Source organism: Aethalodelphis obliquidens, unplaced genomic scaffold (assembly GCF_003676395.1).
Source record: "Aethalodelphis obliquidens isolate GAN/ISIS:26980383/991018 unplaced genomic scaffold, ASM367639v1 scaffold95, whole genome shotgun sequence".
Classification (NCBI taxonomy): domain Eukaryota; kingdom Metazoa; phylum Chordata; class Mammalia; order Artiodactyla; family Delphinidae; genus Aethalodelphis; species Aethalodelphis obliquidens.
The window spans coordinates 2004559-2024523 of record NW_020838039.1 but is presented as its reverse complement, the minus strand read 5'-3'; the positions used below and the strand labels follow the sequence as shown (position 1 = coordinate 2024523).

The window sequence follows — 19965 nt, the reverse complement described above, 5'->3', positions numbered from 1 at the left end:
AAAGTTCATTGCTTGTAAAATTTTAAGCTGATTTTTCTAAATTTGGGATCTGTGCTAACTAGAAATGCCATGCAATAAATAGAACACTTATAGAAGATATATCCCCAAGGAAGTAAAGAAAAAAACAGTATTTTAGGATACTTTGTATCTTAAATCATCTGTATTTCTAGTATGAATTTTAGGTAAGAAATGCCCCTCAAATCCCCAAAGATCTAAAATAGAGTAATTTGAGAAGTTTGTTATTCTGAAACAGTACTTGTTATGTATGGTATGTTCCTTGTCTTCCATTGTGGGGGAAAAAGCTAAATAGGTGATTGAAGATGAACTTAAGTAGAGACTTTTCTTAGATATACTGTCTGCATCTGGTATCTTCAGAGTTTTATTAAATAATAATAGCTACTACTTTTGTATTGCATTTTCTGTGTGCGAGAAACATTTCTAAGTGCTTTTTGCATTAATCCCCACAGCAGCCTTATCTATTCAGATAAGGAAATTGAGGCACAGAGAGACCAAGTAACTTATTTAAGATCGCAGTGTAAGCTACAAATGTCAAACCTAGGATCTGAACCCGGGGTTTCTGGCTTTAGTCCTAACCATTACACCTTACTGCCTCACTTATTAAATGAGACTATATACTAAATTAATGATGTCAGATAATAAAAGGAATGATATGAAGCTGACAGTTTGTTATATATTTTTAAATCTCCTAGGTGAGTTTAGAGATTTGGATGCTTAGCAAAGTCTGAGACATACTATATCAGAACATAAGTTCTTGAGGACCAAAGGCTTATAGGAGTTTATTAAATGCTGTTGAATGATTGGCTACATCAAGAAAATTTACATGATGTAAAATGTCTTTGAAGAGATGATCATTATCATTTTATATTATACAGATGTCTTGTTTTTATTAATGTTTTTAAATTTATTATTTTATTTTATTTTTAGCTGCGTTGGGTATTCATTGCTGCATGTGGGCTTTCTCCGGTTGCTGCAAGCAGGGGCTACTTTCTGTTGTGGTGCGCGGGCTTCTCATTGTGGTGGCTTTTCTTGTTGCAGAGCACAGGCTTTAGGCACGCGGGCTTCAATAGTTGCAGCACATGGGCCGTAGAGCATGCGGTCTTCAGTAGTTGTGGTGCATGGGCTCAGTAGTTGCGGCGTGCAGGCTTTAGGGCACACAGGCTTCAGTGGTCGTGGCACACGGGCTCAGTAATTGTGGCTCACCGGCTGTAGAGTGCAGGCTCAGTAGTTGTGGTGCATGGGCTTAAGTTGCTCCGCGGCATGTGGGATCTTCCGGGAGCAGGGATCGAACCCGTGTCCCCTGCATTGGCAGGCGGATTCTTAACCACTGCACCACCAGGGAAGTCCCTATACAGATGTCTTTATTCCAATTGTAATGCATAATTTTATTTGCAAAAAAGCGGTTGCTATTCTGTTGTTTCATATTAGAGAAACTGAAGTTTTAAAAGTTAGTAACAAAATTTATGAGGAAATAATAAATTTTTAATTGGGAATCAATTTGGAACATAGACTGTAATTTCCCATGAATCTTTTTTTTTTTTTTTTTTGGAGTATAGTTGATTTACTAATCTTGTGTTAGTTTCAGGTGTACAGCAAAGTGATTCAGTTATACATGCACATATATTCATTCTTTTTTAGATTCCTTTGTCATATAGGTTACCACAAAATATTGAGTAGAGTCCCCTGTGCTATATAGTAGGCCCTTATTGGTTATCTATCATATATAGTAGTGTGTGTGTGTGTGTGTGTGTGTGTGTGTGTTCAACCCAGGCTTCTGATTTATCCCTCCCCACCATGTTTCCCCTTCAGTAACCATATGTTTCTTTCCGATATCTGTAAGTCTGTTTCTGTTTTGTAAATAAGTTCATTTGTGTGTTTCTTTCTTTTTTTTAAATTAGATTCCACACAAGTGATATCATTTGGTATTTGTCTTTCTCTGTCTGAGTTACTTCACTTAGTATGAGAATGTCTAGGCCCATCCATGTTGCTGTGAATGGCATTATTTCATTCTTTTTTGTGGTTGACTAATATTACTTTGTACTACATCTTCTTTATCCATTCCTCTGTCCAAGGACATTTAGGTTGCTTCCATGTCTTGGCTATTGTAAATAGCGCTGGAGTGAACACTGGGGTGCATGCATCCTTTCAGATTATGGTTTTCTCCGGATATATGCCCAGGAGGGGTATTGCTGGATCATACGGTAGTTCTATTTTTAGTTTTTTAAGGAACCTCCATACTGTTCTCCGTAGTGGTTGTACCAATTGACAGTCCCACCAACAGTGTAGGAGGATTTCCTTTTCTCCACACCCTCTCCAGCATTTATTGTCTATAGACTTTTTTATTTATTTATTTATTTTATTTATTTATTTTGGCCGTGTTGGGTCCTTGTTGCTGCACGTGGGCTTTCTCTAGTTGCGGCAAGCAGGGGCTACTCTTCATTGCAGTGTGTGAGCTTCTCATTGTGGTGGCTTCTCTTGCTGCAGGGCACGGGCTCTAGGCATGTGGGCTTCAGTAGTTGCAGCACGTGGGCTCAGTAGTTGTGTCTCACGGGCTGTAGAGCACAGGCTCAGTAGTTGTGGCGCATGGGCTTAGTTGCTCCGTGGCATGTGGGATCTTCCCGGACCAGGGATCGAACCCATGTTCCCTGCACTGGCAGGCGGATTCTCAACCGCTGCGCCACCAGGGAAGCCTCTGTCTATAGATTTTTTGATGATGGCCATTCTGACCAGTGTGAGGTGATGCCTTGCTGTAGTTTTGATTTGCATTTCTCTGATAATTAGTGATGTTAAGCATCTTTTCATGTGCTTTTTGGCCATCTGTATGTTTTCTTTGGAGAAATGTCTATTTAGATCTTCTGCCCATTTTTTTTTTTTTTTTTTTTTGATTGGGTTTGTTTTTTTGACACAGATCTGCATGAGCTGTTTGTATATTTTGGAGACTAATCCCTTGTCACTTGCTTAATTTGCAACTGTTTACTCCCATTCTGTGGGCCATCTTTTCATTTTGTTTATGGTTTCCTTTGCTGTGCAGAAGCATTTAAGTTTAATTAGGTCCCATTCGTTTATTTTTATATTCATTACTGTAGGAGGTGGATCACAAAAGATATTGCTGTGATTTATGTCAAAAAGTGTTCTGCCTATGTCTTCCTCTAAGAGTTTTACGGTAACCGGCCTTACTTTTAGCTCTTTGATCCATTTGGAGTTTATTTTTGTGTGTGGTGTTAGAGAGTATTCTAATTCCATTCTTTTACATGTAGCTTTCCAGTTTTCCCAGCACCACTTATTGAAGAGACTGTTTTTCCTCCATTATGTATTCTTGCCCCCTTTGTCATAGATTAATTGACAATCGGTATGTGACTTTATTTCTGGGCTTTCTATCCTGTTCCATTGATCTATATTTCTGATTTTGCATCATCTGTTTCATGATGTTTTGATTGCTGTAGCTTTGTAGTATAGTCTGAAGTCAGGGAGTCTGATTTCTCCAACTCTGTTTTTCTTTCTGAGGATTGCTTTGGCTATTTGAGGTCTTTGTGTTTCCATATAAATTTTAGAATTTTTTTTCTAGTTGTGTGAAAAATGCCATTGGTAATTTGAGAGGGATTGCATTGAATCTGTAGATTGCCTTAGATAGTATAGTCATTTTGACAATATTTGGTCTTCCAGTACAAGAACATGGTATATCCTTGCATCTGTTGGTGTCATCTCCAATTTCTTTCATCAGCATTTTATAGTTTTCAGAGTAGAAGTCTTTTGTCTCCATAGGTAGGTTTATTCCTCAGTATTTTATTCTTTTTGATGCGATGGTAAATGGGATTATTTCCTTAATTTCTCTTTCTGACCTTTTGTTATTAGTATGTAGGAATACAAGAGATTTTTGTGTATTAATTTTGTATCCTGCAGCTTTACTGAATTTATTGATGAGCTCTAGTAGTTTTCTGGTGGCATCTTTAGGATTTTCTTTGTATAGTACCATGTCATCTGCAAATATTTGACAGTTTTACTTCCAATTTGTATTCCTTTTCTTTCTTTCTTTCTTTCTTTCTTTTATTTCTTTCTGCATGCAAGCTTTCTCTAGTTGTGGCGAGCGGGGGCTACTGTTCGTTGCAGTGCACAGACTTCTCATTGCGATGGCTTCTCTTGTTGCGGAGCATGGGCTCTAAGCATGCGGGCTTCAGTAGTTGTGGCTTACAGGCTCTAGAGCACAGGCTCAGTAGTTATGGCACATGGGCTTAGTTGCTCCAGAGCATGTGGGAGCTTCCTGGACCAGGGCTCGAACCTGTGTCCCCTGCATTGGCGGGCAGATTCTTAACCACTGCAACACCAGGCAAGTCCTCCTTTTATTTCTTTTCCTTCTCTGATTGCCGTGGCAAGGACTTCCAAAACTGTGTTGAATAAAAGTGGTGACAATGGACGTCCTTGCCTTGTTCCTGATCTTAGAGGGAACGCTTTCAGCTTTTCACTGTTGAGAATGATGTTAGCTGTGGGTTTGTCATATATGCCTTTTATTATGTTGAAGTAAGTTCCCTCTATTCCCACTTTCTGGAGACCTTTTATCATAAATCGGTGTTGAGTTTTGTCAGAAGCTTTTTCTATATGTATTGAGATGATCATATGGTTTTTATTCTTCAGTTTGTTAATGTGGTGTATCACACTGATTTGCAGGTTTTGAAGAATCCTTGCATCTCTAGGAGAAATCCTACTTGATCATGGTGTATGATCCTTTTAATGTATTGTTGGATTTGGTTTGCTAGTATTTTGTTGAGTACTTTTACATCTATGTTCATCAGTGAGATTGGCCTGTAATTTTCTTTTTTTGTGGTATCTTTGTCTGGTTTTGGTATCATGGTGATGGTGGCCTCATAGAATGGGCCTGGGAGTATTTCTTCCTCTGCGATTTTTTGAAACAGTTTGAGAAGGATAGGTGTTAGCTCTTCTCTAAATGTTTGATAGAATTCACCTGTGAAGCCATCTGGTCCTGGACTTTTGTTTGTTGGAAGTTTTTTAATTACAGTTTCAATTTCATTACTTGTGATTTGTCTGTTCTTATTTTCTGTTTCTTCCTAATCTGGTCTTAGAAGCTTGTATCTTTCTAAGGGTTTGTCCATTTTTTCTTGGTTGTCCATTTTATTGGTATATAGTTGTTTGTAGCAGTCTCTTATGATCCTTTGTATTTCTGTGGTGTCCGTTGTAACTTCTCCTTTTTCATTTCTAATTTTATTGATTTGAGTCCTCTCCTTTTTTTTCTTGGTGAGTTGCAGTGAACCTTAAATAGTTTATCACAAAGCTTTACTATCAAGAAAATGTTAAAATATAGGGGAAATATTCTAAACCATATTTTTTTCTGTTTGTGCATTGTTACACCAGATTATTGATTTAACACTGTCTGTGTGTGTGTGTGTGTGTGTGTGTGTATTTTTATGCACACATGAACTGAATTTTTGAGAGAATTCTATATCATAGAATGACTTCATCAGATCCTTCAGAGTTTGAAACAGTGGCCTCTGCATAGATTTTGCCAAGTACTATAATAGAACATATATGTGCTTAGATAGGCAAAGGGACTTTTCAGGTCAAAATGGTTTCATTGTTGTTCTGAGTGTTTTAGATGATTTGCTGATACTTTCGATTGTTTTGCCTCATCATGTTTGTTACCCAGTTATGATCATTTCTCTAACTTTTATACTGTAACTGGAAGGCCAAGAAAATTAAATGAAGGGGACAATCTAAAGGAAATGGTAAGACCCCTCAGTGGGGGGGAAACATACAGGTATGGGGCTTAGTTTAAGGGAACATTGGAAAGAAGCTCTAAGATGTTTCTTTGCATATCAAATTTCTGCTTATTTATAACTTTGCCTCTAACTGCTTGATTAAGCAACTTTCTCTGTGGAATGTTTGGAAAAAGTCTTTAAATAGAATCATTTGAGTCCTGGAATCAGTTCACATCAGATTTACTTTTAAACAATAATAGCATTCTTGAGGACAGTCATCACACAACTAAAACATTATGGGACACCAAATTACAAGCTTCTGGAATTTCATTTTTAAATATTCTTTTGTTAGCATTCTTTGAAGGATTTTGAATCCATTTGCTTTAAATTCCTTTCTTTTAGTTAGAGAAGGAGGGTGAATTAGACTGATTGTAGCCATGACTCTAAATTTCCTCACTTGAAGGTTTGCATGACCCTTTACAGTTACTGAAAAATATATTTTGTGGTTTGTTTTCTGAAGAATGGAGCACTTAAATGTTGTGTGTGCACTTTGGGAATTTGACAACAATGTAGTTTGTTGTCACAGCTGCTTTAGCTTTATTACAAGACATTTAAAAATCACATTTGAAAGCAACAAAAATATTTGTGTCATTTATTTGTATGTGTGTTTTTTAACAAGTAAAAATATGACCCACGTTGGTAATTCTGTTTCTCACTGCTGTCTACCATTCTTGTGCTCCAAATTCTTGGAGTTTATTCCTTGTACAAACTTAATAATTTCCTGACCATATGCCTTTGCTTTGGCTGTTTCTTCTGTTTGGAATCTCCCTCTTAAGCATGGTCAAATCTTACTCGTCTTAAAGGACCACATATATTTAAAAAATTAATTCTCTCTTCATTGTAACTGAAGTAATTTCCTCTGAATTTCCTTTTGTATTGTCTTTTAAATACCTTATACTTTTTATCTTGTATTTATTTATGAATACATTTTATCTCCCCAATAAAACTATGGACTCTATGGGCAAATGACTTGTAATTTTGAGAATATTATGTTTAAATATATAGTACTTAAAATACGGGTATACTTTAGATGTTCAGTAAAAACAAAGAAACAAAAACCTATTGTATAAAGCAAAAGTTGAAAGATACAGTTCTTGTCAGAGTATTAGTTTTGCTGATCTTCATTGTGCTGATAAGTGAGTAAACCTCTTAATTTCAAAGTGATAAGCAATTACAGATTACTTTCACCTTCAACAGTTTCTGTTCTGTGCTACCCTGTCAAGGAGAGGGTAGGGTCAGTCTGTCGTCTGGGATAAGGAGGAGGAGTGCAGCAAGCTCTTTTCAGGTCTGAGTGGATAGCAATACCAAGAATGGCAGGACAAGACATAGCATTTAGACTTCTGGATGGCATTCATGCTTCTGTGTTAGCTGTGATCCCTAATAATTTATAAATTCAAATGGTAACAGATATACCAGAAATCATAATTCTGTCCCCAAATAAGGATGACAGGAATTAGGCATGAGAGTTAGAATCCCATCCTCCTCTCTTAGGTTCAGCAAGCTGGAAGAAAAGACTGAGAAGGAGCAATTGGTCTTAAAGTTGGAGTACCCCACAGCACTGTCCAATGTCCTTGATTTCTTTTCTATCTTAACTCACTTTTTGGTCATCTCATCCAGTTACAAGGCTTTCAGTACCATCTATTAGACCAGTAACTCCCCAATTCAGGCCTTTCTCCCTAACTTGAGATCCAACTGCATATTTGACACCGCCATTTGAATATCTAACAGATATCTTAAACTTAATAGGTCCCAAAGTACAGTTCTAATTACTACCACTATCTCCCAGCCCCTACCTCAGCAACCTATGCTATTCCTACAGTCTTCTTACTCTCAGTTGATGACACTCCATCCTTCCTGTTCCTGAGACCAAACTCTTGGAGTCATCCTGATTCCCCTCTTTCTCTCACTCCACATCCAGTCTGTCAGGAAATTTTGTTGTCACTACCTCTAGATATACACTTACATTCCAACAGGTTCTCACTACCACTGTGGTTCCAGGCCGTCATCATCTCATAACAGATATTAGTGCATTGCCTTCTGAATTGGTCTCCTAGTGTTTGTTCCGTTTAGTTACTAATTTGAAAAGAATTGATTATAGACTATTTTATTATGTCCATGACATGTGAAATCTCAATATTTTGAATAGCATCCTTTGGCAAAGAAAATATTCTTCTGCCTTGTTTGAGTTCTTCTCTGGCTGGATTCTGTGGTATTTGTAAATTTTTTAATTTAATTTTATTTTTATTTTTGGCTGTGTTGGGTCTTCATTGCTGCGCGCGGGCTTTCTCTAGTTGTGGCAAGCAGGGGCTACTCTTCGTTGCAGTGCATGGGCTTCTCATTGCAGTGGCTTCTCTTGTTGCAGAGCACAGGCTCTAGGTGTATGGGCTTTAGTAGTAGTGGCCTGCAGGCTCTAGAGCACAGGCTCAGTAGTTGTGGCGCATGGGCTTCATTGCTCCACAGCATGTGGGATATTCCCGGACCAGGGCTCGAACCTGTGTCCCCTGCATTGGCAGGTGGATTCGTAACCACTGCGCCACCAGGGAAGCCCCGATTCTGTGGTATTTGTGCATGAGATACCCAAGAAGAAGCTTTTAAAAGACAGTGCGGGGGAGGATCTTCAAGATGGCGGAGGAATAAGATGTGGAGATCACCTTCCTCCCCACAAATACATCAAAAATATATCTGCATGTAGAACAACTCCTACAGAACATCTACTGAATGCTGGCAGAAGACCTCAGACTTCCCAAAAGGCAAGAAAATCCCCACGTACCTGGCTGTGAGGCTGACAGGGTGCTCCGGTGCTGGTGTCAGGACTGAGCCTCTGAGGTAGGAGAGCCGAATTCAGGACGTTGGACTACCAGAGACCTCCAGGCCCCATGTAATATCGGTTGGTGAGAGCTCTCCCAGAGATCTCCATCTCAACGCTAAGACCCAGCTGCAGTCAATGACCAGCAAGCTCCAGTGCTGGACATCCCATGCCAAACAACTAGCAAGACAGGAACATAACCCTACCTATTAGCAGAGAGGCTGCCTAAAATCATAATAAGGTCACAGACACCCCAAAACACACCACTGGATGTGGTTCTGCCCACCAGAAAGACAGGATCCAGCCTCATCCACCAGAACACAGGCACCAGTCCCCTCCACCAGGATGCTTACACAACCCACTGAACCAACCTCACCCACTGGAGGAAGACACCAAAAACAACAGGAACTACAAACCTGCAGCCTGCGAAAAGGAGACCCCAAACACAGTAAGTTAAGCAAAATGAGAAGACAGAGAAATACGCAGCAGATGAAGGAGCAAGGTAAAAACCCACCAGACCAAACTAATGAAGAGGAAATAGGCAGTCTACCTGAAAAAGAATTCAGAGTAATGATAGTAAAGATGATCCAAAATCTTAGAAATGGAATGCAGAAAATACAAGAAAGGTTTAACAAGGACCCAGAAGAGCTAAAGAGCAAACAGACAATGATGAACAACACAATAAATGAAATTAAAAATTCTCTAGAAGGAATCAGTAACAGAATAACTGAGGCAGAAGAATGGATAAGTGAGCTTGAAGATAAAATAGTGGAAATAACTACTGCAGAGCAGAATAAAGAAAGAAGAATGAAAAGAATTGAGGGCAGTCTCAGAGACCTCTGGGGCAGCAATAAATGCACCAACGTTCGAATTATTGGGGTTCCAGAAGAAGAAGAGAAAAAGAAAGGGACTGAGAAAATATTTGAAGAGATTATAGTTGAAAACTTCCCTAATATGGGAAAGGAGATAGTAAATCAAGTCCAGGAAGCACAGAGAGTCCCATACAGGATAAATCCAAGGAGAAGCACGCCAAGACACATATTAATCAAACTATCAAAAATTAAATGCAAAGAAAAAATATTAAAAGCAGCAAGGGAAAAGCAACAATAACATACAAGGGAATCCCCGTAAGTTTTAACAGCTGATCTTTCTGCAGAAACTCTGCAAGCCAGAAGGGACTGGCAGGACATATTTAAAGTGATGAAGGAGAAAAACCTACAACCAAGATTACTCTACCCAGCAAGGATCTCATTCAGATTTGACAGAGAAATTAAAACCTTTACAGACAAGCAAAATCTAAGAGAATTCAGCACCACCAAGCCAGCTTTACAACAAATGTTAAAGGAACTTCTCTAGGCAGGAAACACACGAGAAGGAAAAGACCTACAAAAACAATCCTGAAACAATTAAGAAAATGGTAATAGGAGCATACATATTGATAATTACCTTAAATGTAAATGGATTAAATGCTCCAACCAAATGATATAGACGGGCTGAATGGATACAAACACAAGACCCATGTATATGGTGTCTACAAGAGACCCACTTGAGACCTAGGGACACATACCGTATGAAAGTGAGGGGATTGAAAAAGATATTCCATGCAAATGGAAATCAAAAGAAAGCTGGAGTAGCAATTCTCATATCAGACAAAATAGATTTTAAAATAAAGACTATTACAAGAGACAAAGAAGGACACTACATAATGATCAAGGGATCAATCCAAGAAGAAGATACAACAATTGTAAATATTTATGCACTCAACACAGGAGCACCTCAAAACATAAGGCAAATGCTAACAGCCATAAAAGGGGAAATCGACAGTAACACAATCATAGTAGGGGACTTTAACACCCCACTTTCACCAGTGGACAGATCATCCAAAATGAAAATAAGTAAGGAAATACAAGCTTTAAATGACACATTAAACAAGATGGACTTAATGGATATTTATAGGACATTCCATCCAAAAACAACAGAATATACTTTTTTCTCAAGTGCTTATGAAACATTCTCCAGGATAGATCATATCTTGGGTCACAAATCAAGCCTTGGTAAATTTTAAAAAATTGAAATCGTACCATGTATCTTTTCTGACCACAGCGCTATGAGAGTAGATATCAATTACAGGAAAAAAACTAAAAACTACAAACACATGGAGGCTAAACAATACACTACTCAGTAACCAAGAGATCACTGAAGAAATCAAAGAGGAAATTAAAAAATACCTAGAAACAAATGACAATGAAAACACAATGACCCAAACCTAGAGGGAAGTTTATAGCAATAAAATCCTACCTCAAGAAACAAGAAAAATCTCAAGTAAAAGTGTGTAAAGTGGCTGTGAAAGGCAATAGTATACCTAAGCTTAACAGCTATGATGATTCATTGAAACATATTTTGCCATGAGAATTCTGAGTCATGTTCTTAGCAACCTGATGCGTGGTTGAGTAGGAATGTGAGGACCACTAGTCTGTAACTCGGCCTCAGGGCCACATAAGATATGCTGACTGATTAAAGGTGCATTCAAACACATTTTTCTTCCTTGACACAGTTGTTAGAGACATGTTTCAAATTCATAAGAATACAGGAGGACGTACAGTTGGCTTTTTACTCTTCAAAGGAGAAATGAATTTTAATAGTTTACTTTTTTATCAGTGTAAGTCAAATTCTGATGATCAGAATCTTGACCATAGGTAGAGGTTAAAAAGTCAGAAAGGATGGATGATTCACTTCTAATGAAAGTTGTTTTTAGGAAAGCATAGATACTGTATGTTTGATAAACTATTCTATAGACTTCTGTCAGTTTCTTACGATTTGACTTAGAGAGCAGTGTAACACATTCAGATTGAATAAGCATGGCATTGGTGGGCAACGGCCTTCTGTGACCTTCCTATAGAGATTTCTTGCATCTGTAACTCAGTTTTATTTAACATTTACCTTCAAACCTATTTAATTTCCTTTTGAAATGGGAGGTCAAATAATATTCCTTCTAATAAGTCTGTATTGTTGAGCCCAATGTATAGCTTTACTTTTAGAGGAGGCATGCTGAAATCTAAGGACTTTTTTTTTAATACTCTTAAACTGAGCTCTTAGGCACCCATAAAGACAAACATCAAAACATAGCAAAATTAGAGCCCACATTGATCACATTTGGTAGCACAGAGCTGCCTGAAATTCTACTGAAATAATGAATAAATGCATACAAGACTATATATATCTTGATGCAAAAAGGAGACTTTCGGGCTTCCCTGGTGGCGCAGTGGTTGAGAGTCTGCCTGCGAATGCAGGGGACACGGGTTCGAGCCCTGGTCTGGGAGGATCCCACATGCCGTGGAGCAACTAGGCCCATGAGCCACAACTACTGAGTCTGCACGTCTGGAGCCTGTGCTCCGCAGAAGAGAGGCCGCGATAGTGAGAGGTCCGTGCACCACGATGAAGAGTGGCCCCCGCTTGCCACAACTAGAGAAAGCCCTCACACAGAAACGAAGACCCAACACAGCAAAAATAAATTAATTAATTAACAAACTCCTACCCCCAACATCTTCTTTTAAAAAAAAAAAGGAGATTTTCATTGTAGTTGGAAACTAATTCTAAATCTGATGAATTTTCAAAGGAATTATTTTCTATCAGTTTCAGAACACTGTAGTCTAAATCAGAGAATGTTAACCTGGGGTCCATAAACAGGCTCTAAGGAGATCCATGAACACCTATATATATATATATATATATATATATATTTGTTTATTTATTTATTTATGGCTGCCTTGGGTCTTCGTTGCTGCACGCGGGCTTTCTCTAGTTGCGGCGAGTGGGGGCTACTCTTCGTTGCGGTGCACGGGCTTCTCATTGCAGTGGCTTCTACTGTTGTGGAGCATGGGCTCTGGGCACACGGGCTCAGTAGTTGTGGCTTGCAGGCCCTAGAGTGCAGGCTCAGTAGTTGTGGCTTAGTTGCTCCATGGTATGTGGGATATTCCCGGACCAGGGCTCGAACCCATGTCCCCTGCATTGGCAGGCAGATTCTTTACCACTGCACCACCAGGGAAGTCCCCAAACACCTTTTGTTTACAGGGTTTTATATTTATGGGCAGTTTTCTTGAAATGATCTCTCAACCATAGTTTTTACCAAATCCTCAAAGGAATCCATGAACCACCCTCCACCCAACAAAATGTAAGAACTGTTGATTCTTATTCATATCTCTTTATCACTGTGATAAGTATTTGAACCAAGTATAGTCTCATGACTGACAATGAAAGTTCTCTATTTCTAGTTTCTAAGATCTGCCATCTAGTCTAAGTTTGAAACTAAGCCAAATCAAGGCATTGTTGTTAATAATGCTAGCAGTATTAGGTGTATGAAACCCACTCTCATTTTGTAGCATGTTGATTTGGTGTATGTAACTGCACATATATATGAATATGCTGGGGTATTCATTTATGTGATCTGTAATCACTTAATTTTAAGCATTTATCTTTCTTTTTTCTTTTCATTCTGTATGGTTACAAACCAGTAAGCATAGCTGATCCTGCTGCCCTTGGCTTCATCATTTCTCCATGGTCTCTGCTATTGCTGCCATCTGGTAGCGTGTCATTTACAGATGAAAATATTTCCAGTCAGGATCTTCGAGCATTCACTGCACCAGAGGTTCTTCAAAATCAATCACTAACTTCTCTCTCCGATGTTGAAAAGGTAACATTAAGTCTTTTTTGCTTTATTTAGTTTTTTGTTTTGGTGGGGGTAGGAAAAGTAGACACTGGGCTACCTTCAACCCTCTGAAAAACATCCATTGAATTTAAAATGATCATGTAATCACTTATGTGTGGAATCTAAAAAGTACAACAAATTAGTGAATATAACAAAAAAGAATCAAACTCACAGATATAGAGAACAAATTGGTAGTTACCAGTGGGGAGAGGGAAAGGGAGAGGGGAGTAAGAGGTGCAAACTATTAGGTATAAAATAGGCTACAACATGAGGAATATAGCCAAATATTTTATAATAACTATAAATGGAGCCTAACCTTTGAAAATTGTGAATCACTGTATTGTACACCTGTAACGTATGTAATATTGTACAGTAATTATACTTCAATTAAAAAATAAAATGATCATGTATTCCAAGAAGTTCATATTTAAAAATTCAAACTAGTTTTATAAAAATGTATGGATCTAAGGAAAAATATGAAGAAAATGTGAGCCATTATTAATTCATGTTTTAAAATACTTATTAAATGCCTGCTCTGTATAAAACACTGTGCTTGGGAGGAAGATACAAAAATAACTGGACCTTTCTTCCTTCCTTCCTTCCTCCCTCCCTCCTTCCTTCCTTCCTTCCTTCCCTCCCTCCCTTCCCTCCCTCCCTCACTTCTTTCCTACTTCCCTCCTTCCTTCTCTCTTTCCTTCTCTTTTTTTCTTTCTCTCTCTCTTATTATTTGTCAACTTGATGTTTTTACAGTAGCAACTATCTGGTTAATGTTTTTTTATTAATTAAATAGATCTTCTAGTACATTTATAGCCTTTTTTGTGTGTTTTTCTAAGGTGCTTAAAGAATTTTAAGATTTATTTTTCAGTCTTTGTATTTTATGTCAACACTTTCTCATGTGTGGAAAATATTTTAAAAATTTGTTAATGATTCTATATATATACATATATGTATATCTATAATATAAGGCAAATTGAAATGAATGCTATATAGAGGGATAAAGTAGTTTGGAAGTTTCGAAGAGAAGCAATTTCTAATTTAGAATGATACCGCAGAGAAGGTAGCATTTGTGTTGAGCTACAAAGAGTGAGTAGAATTTAGAAAATTGAAAATAGGTAGAAGTGGGGATTCCCCTCAGGGTTGCTATGATGTGTAATGCTAAGGGGTAGGAAATTGTCCACTGTGATAGAGGAATGTTTGGTCAGGGCAGTAGCAGGGCTGGCTGGGCTGTAGCATTAGCTACCTGGAAGGCTGTGGTTAAGGGGAGACTATAGGTCAGAATGAAGAACACTTTGAATGCCAGAACTTGAGACTTTCTTCTGGGGCATATTTTTAGGAGAGTGATATGATATAATTTGTTATTTCAGAGGGTAACTTTGATGAAAGTGGATAACTAGGTGAGATAAAAGATGATGTAAGAATCTAACTGGGACACTTTAATAATCTAGGGGAAAGATCTAAAAATCGTGCAATGCCTTGGAACTATAGAGGTGAGGATAGTGGGGTTATAGTGGAAGCAAACCTGACAGAGTTTCGACAGTTGATTTCATGAAACAAGGAAGATGGAAATATTTATGATAGGAATATCCAGTCTGAGGATGGTAATGCCATTAACATCAGAAGATCTAATTTCATTGTCAAGGCTATGAAAAGAAATTTTGGAACAACTATATATATTGTGTGTAGCAAGCTGTGATAATTTAGATAGGGAACTTTGGAGAATTCAGAATTTGCAATGAATATCATTTCCCATAATCAATGCATATAGGTTCAAAAATTAACCTAATAATTTCCTAATAAAATTGTGAAATCAAAAAGTATGTGCATTTAAATTTTTGACATATGTTTGACCGTTGAACAATGCCAGTTTGAACTGCATGGGCCCACTTACTCAGTTAAGTACAGATTCCTTAACAAAACATAGAAAACCTCTCCAGAGTCTGATTCCAACCATATTTCAACTCCTCTCTTTCAGAGTCACAAGTTGTAGTCAGTGATTATTAAACAGGTCTTATGCTTTGTGGCTTCACTCTTTTTTTTACATCTTTATTGGAGTATAATTGCTTTACAATGGTGTGTTAGTTTCTGCTGTATAACAAAGTGAATCAGTTATACATATACATAAGTTCCCATATCTCTTCCCTCTTGCATCTCCCTCCCTCCCACCCTCCCTATCCCACCCCTCTAGGTGGTCACAAAGCACTGAGCTGATCTCCCTGTGCTATGCGGCTGCTTCCCACTAGCTATCTATTTTACGTTTGGTAGTGTATATATGTCCATGCCACTCCCTCATTTTGTCACAGCTGACCTTTCCCCCTCCCCATATCCTCAAGTCCATTTTCTAGTAGGTCTGTGTTTTTATTACTGTCTTACCCCTAGGTTCTTCATGACATTTTTTTTTCTTAAATTCCATATATATGTGTTACCATACTGCATTTGTCTTTCTCTTTCCGACTTACTTCACTCTGTATGACAGACTCTAGGTCCATCCACCTCATTACAAATATCTCAATTTCGTTTCTTTTTATGGCTGAGTAATATTCCATTGTATATATTTGCCACATCTTCTTTATCCATTCATCCGATGATGGACACTTAGGCTGTTTCCATCTCCTGGCTATTGTAAATAGAGCTGCAATGAACATTTTGGTACATGACTCTTTTTGAATTATGGTTTTCTCAGGGTATATGCCCAGTAGTGGGATTGCTGGGTCATATGGTAGTTCTATTTGTAGTTTTTTAAGGAACCTCCATACTGTTCTCCATAGTGGCTGTACCAATTCACATTCCCACCAGCAGTGCACACCCTCTCCAGCATTTATTGTTTCTAGATTTTTTGATGATGGCCATTCTGACCGGTGTGAGATGATATCTCATTGTAGTTTTGATTTGCATTTCTCTAATGATTAATGATGTTGAGCATTCTTTCATGTGTTTGTTGGGAGTCTGTATATCTTCTTTGGGGAAATGTCTATTTAGGTCTTCTGCCCATTTTTGGATTGGGTTGCTTGTTTTTTTCTTATTGAGCTGCATGAGCTGCTTCTAAATTTTGGAGATTAATCCCTTGTCAGTTGCTTCATTTGCAAATATTTTCTCCCATTCTGAGGACTGTCTTTTGGTGTTGTTTATGGTTTCCTTTGCTGTGCAAAAGCTTTGAAGTTTCATTAGGTCCCATTTGTTTATTTTTGTTTTTATTTCCATTTCTCTAGGAGGTGGGTCAAAAAGAACCTTGCTGTGATTTATGTCATAGAGTGTTCTGCCTCTGTTTTCCTCAAAGAGTTTGATAGTTTCTGGCCTTACATTTAGGTCTTTAATCCATTTTGAGCTTATTTTTGTGTATGGTGTTAGGGAGTGATCTAATCTCATACTTTTACATGTACCTGTACAGTTTTCCCAGCACCACTTATTGAAGAGGCTGTCCTTTCTCCACTGTACTTTCCTGCCTCCTTTATCAAAGATAAGGTGACCATATGTGCATGGGTTTATCTCTGGGCTTTCTATCCTGTTCCATTGATCTATCTTTCTGTTTTTGTGCCAGTACCATACTCTCTTGAATACTGTAGCTTTGTAGTATAGTCTGAAGTCAGGGAGCCTGATTCCTCCAGCTCCGTTTTTCGTTCTCAAGATTGCTTTGGCTATTCGGGGCCTTTTGTGTTTCCATACAAATTGTGAAATTTTTTGTTCTAGTTCTGTGAAAAATGCCAGTGGTAGTTTGATAGGGATTGCATTGAATCTGTAGATTGCTTTGGGTAGTAGAGTCGTTTTCACAATGTTGATTCTTCCAATCCAAGAACATGGTATATCTCTCCATCTATTTGTATCATCTTTAATTTCTTTCATCAGTGTCTTGTAATTTTTTGCATAGAGGTCTTTTGTCTCCTTAGGTAGGTTTATTCCTAGCTATTTTATTCTTTTTGTTGCAATGGTAAATGGGAGTGTTTTCTTGATTTCACTTTCAGATTTTTCATCATTAGTGTATAGGAATGCCAGAGATTTCTGTACATTAATTTTGTATCCTGCTACTTTACCAAATTCATTGATTAGCTCTAGTAGTTTTCTCGTAGCATCTTTAGGATTCTCTATGTATAGTATCATGTCATCTGCAAACAGTGACAGTTTTACTTCTTCTTTTCTGATTTGGATTCCTTTTATTTCCTTTTCTTCTCTGATTGCTGTGGCTAAAACTTCCAAAACTATGTTGAATAAGAGTGGTGAGAGGGACAACCTAGTCTTGTTCCTGATCTTAGTGGAAATGCTTTCAGTTTTTCACCAATGAGGACAATGTTTCCTGTGGGTTTCTCATATATGGCCTCTATTATGTTGAGGAAAGTTCCCTCTATGCTTACTTTCTGCAGGGTTTTTATCATAAATGGATGTTGAATTTTGTCAAAAGCTTTCTCTGCATCTATTGAGATGACCATATGGTTTTTCTCCTTCAATTTGTTAATATGGTGTATCACATTGATTGATTTGCGTATATTGAAGAATCCTTGCATTCCTGGAATAAACCCCACTTGATCATGGTGTATGATCCTTCTAATGTGCTGTAGGATTCTGTTTGCTAGTGTTTTGTTGAGGATTTTTGCATCTATGTTCATCAGTGATATTGGCCTGTAGTTTTCTTTCTTTGTGACATCCTTGTCTGGTTTTGGTATCAGGGTGATGGTGGCCTCGTAGAATAAGTTTGGGAGTGTTCCTCCCTCTGCTAAATGTTGGAAGAGTTTGAAAAGGATAGGTTTTAGCTCCTCTAAATGTTTGATAGAATTTGCCTGTGAAGCCATCTTGTCCTGGGCTTTTGTTTTTTGGAAGATTTTTAATGACAGTTTCAATTTCAGTGCTTGTGATTGGTCTGTTCATATTTTCTATTTCTACCTGATTCAGTCTTGGCAGGTTGTGCATGTCTAAGAATTTGTCCATTTCTTCCAGATTGTCCATTTTATTGGCATAGAGTTGCTTGTAGTAATCTCTTATGATCTTTTGTATTTCTGCAGTGTCAGTTGTTACTTCTCCTTTTTCACTTCTAATTCTATTGATTTGAGTTTTCTCCCTTTTTTTCTTGATGCGTCTGGCTAATAGTTTATCTATTTTGTTTATCTTCTCAAAGAACCAGCTTTTAGTTTTATTGATCTTTGCTATCGTTTCCTTCATTTCTTTTTCATTTATTTCTGATCTGATTTTTATGATTTCTTTCCTTCTGCTAACTTTGGGGTTTTTTTGTTCTTCTTTCTCTAATTACTTTAGGTGCAAGGTTAGGTTGTTTATTCGAGATGTTTCCTGTTTCTTAAGGTAGGATTGTGTTGCTATAAACTTCCCTCTTAGAACTGCTTTTGCTGCATCCCATAGGTTTTGGGTCGTCGTGTCTCCATTGTCATTTGTTTCTAGGTATTTTTTGATTTCCTCTTTGATTTCTTCAGTGATCATTTCGTTATTAAGTAGTGTATTGTTTAGCCTCCACATGTTTGTATTTTTTACAGATCTTTTCCTGTAATTGATATCTAGTCTCATAGCGTTGTGGTCGGAAAAGATAGTTGATACAATTTCAATTTTCTTAAATTTACCAAGGCTTGATTTGTGACCCAAGATATGATCTATCCTGGAGAATGTTCCATGAGCACTTGAGGAAAATGTGTATTCTGTTGTTTTTGGATGGAATGTCCTATAAATATCAATTAAGTCTATCTTGTTTAATGTATCATTTAAAGCTTGTGTTTCCTTATTTATTTTCATTTTGGATGATCTGTCCACTGGTGAAAGTGGGGTGTTAAAGTCCCCTACTATGAATGTGTTACTGTCCATTTCCCCTTTTATGGCTGTTAGTATTTGCCTTATGTATTGAGGTGATCCTATGTTGGGTGCATAAATATTTACAATTGTTATATCTTCTTCTTGGATCGATTCCTTGACCATTATGTAGTGTCCTTCTTTGTCTCTTCTAATAGTCTTTATTTTAAAGTCTATTTTGTCTGATATGAGTATTGCTACTCCAGCTTTCTTTTGGTCCATTTGCATGGAATATCTTTTTCCATCCCCTCACATTCAGTCTGTATGTGTCCCTAGGTCTGAAGTGGGTCTCTTATAGACAGTATATATATGGGTCTTGTTTTTGTATCCATTCAGGCAGTCTGTGTCTTTTGGTGTGAGCATTTAATCCATTTACATTTAAGGTAATTATCGATATGTATGTTCCTATTCACATTTTCTTAATTGTTTTGGGTTTGTTATTGTAGGTCTTTTCCTTCTCTTGTGTTTCTTGCCTAGAGAAGGTCCTTTAGCATTTGTTGTAAAGCTGGTTTGGTGCTGCTGAACTCTCTCAGCTTTTGCTTGTCTGTAAAGGTTTTCATTTCTCCATCAAATCTGAATGAGATCCTTGCTGGGTAGAGTAATCTTGGTTGTAGGTTTTTCTCCTTCGTCACTTTGAATATGTCCTGTCACTCCCTTCTGGCTTGCAGAGTTTCTGCTGAGAGATCAGCTGTTAACCTTATGGGATTCCCTTGTGTGTTATTTGTTGTTTTTTCCTTGCTGTTTTTAATATGTTTTCTTTGTATTTAATTTTTGACAGTTTGATTAATATGTGTCTTGGCGTGTTTCTCCTTGGATTTATCCTGTATGGGACTCTGTGCTTCCTGGACTTGATTAACTATTTCTTTTCCCATATTAGGGAAGTTTCAACT

At 37.7% G+C, this 19965-nt stretch overlaps 1 protein-coding gene across 12 annotated transcripts in view; it reads left to right on the top strand.

Moving 5' to 3' along the window:
• Positions 1-19965, top strand: part of PTPN13 (protein tyrosine phosphatase non-receptor type 13) — a 235368-nt gene that overhangs the window by 70826 nt on the left and 144577 nt on the right. For all 12 annotated transcript variants that reach the window (XR_003430610.1, XM_027095877.1, XM_027095881.1 and 9 more), the window contains exon 3: positions 13104-13282. Coding sequence is in view for 11 of the 12 variants with exons in the window: in XM_027095877.1 (XP_026951678.1) it covers positions 13104-13282 (179 nt within the window). In the remaining variant the exon portion in view is untranslated. The remainder of the gene's footprint in view (positions 1-13103; positions 13283-19965) is intronic.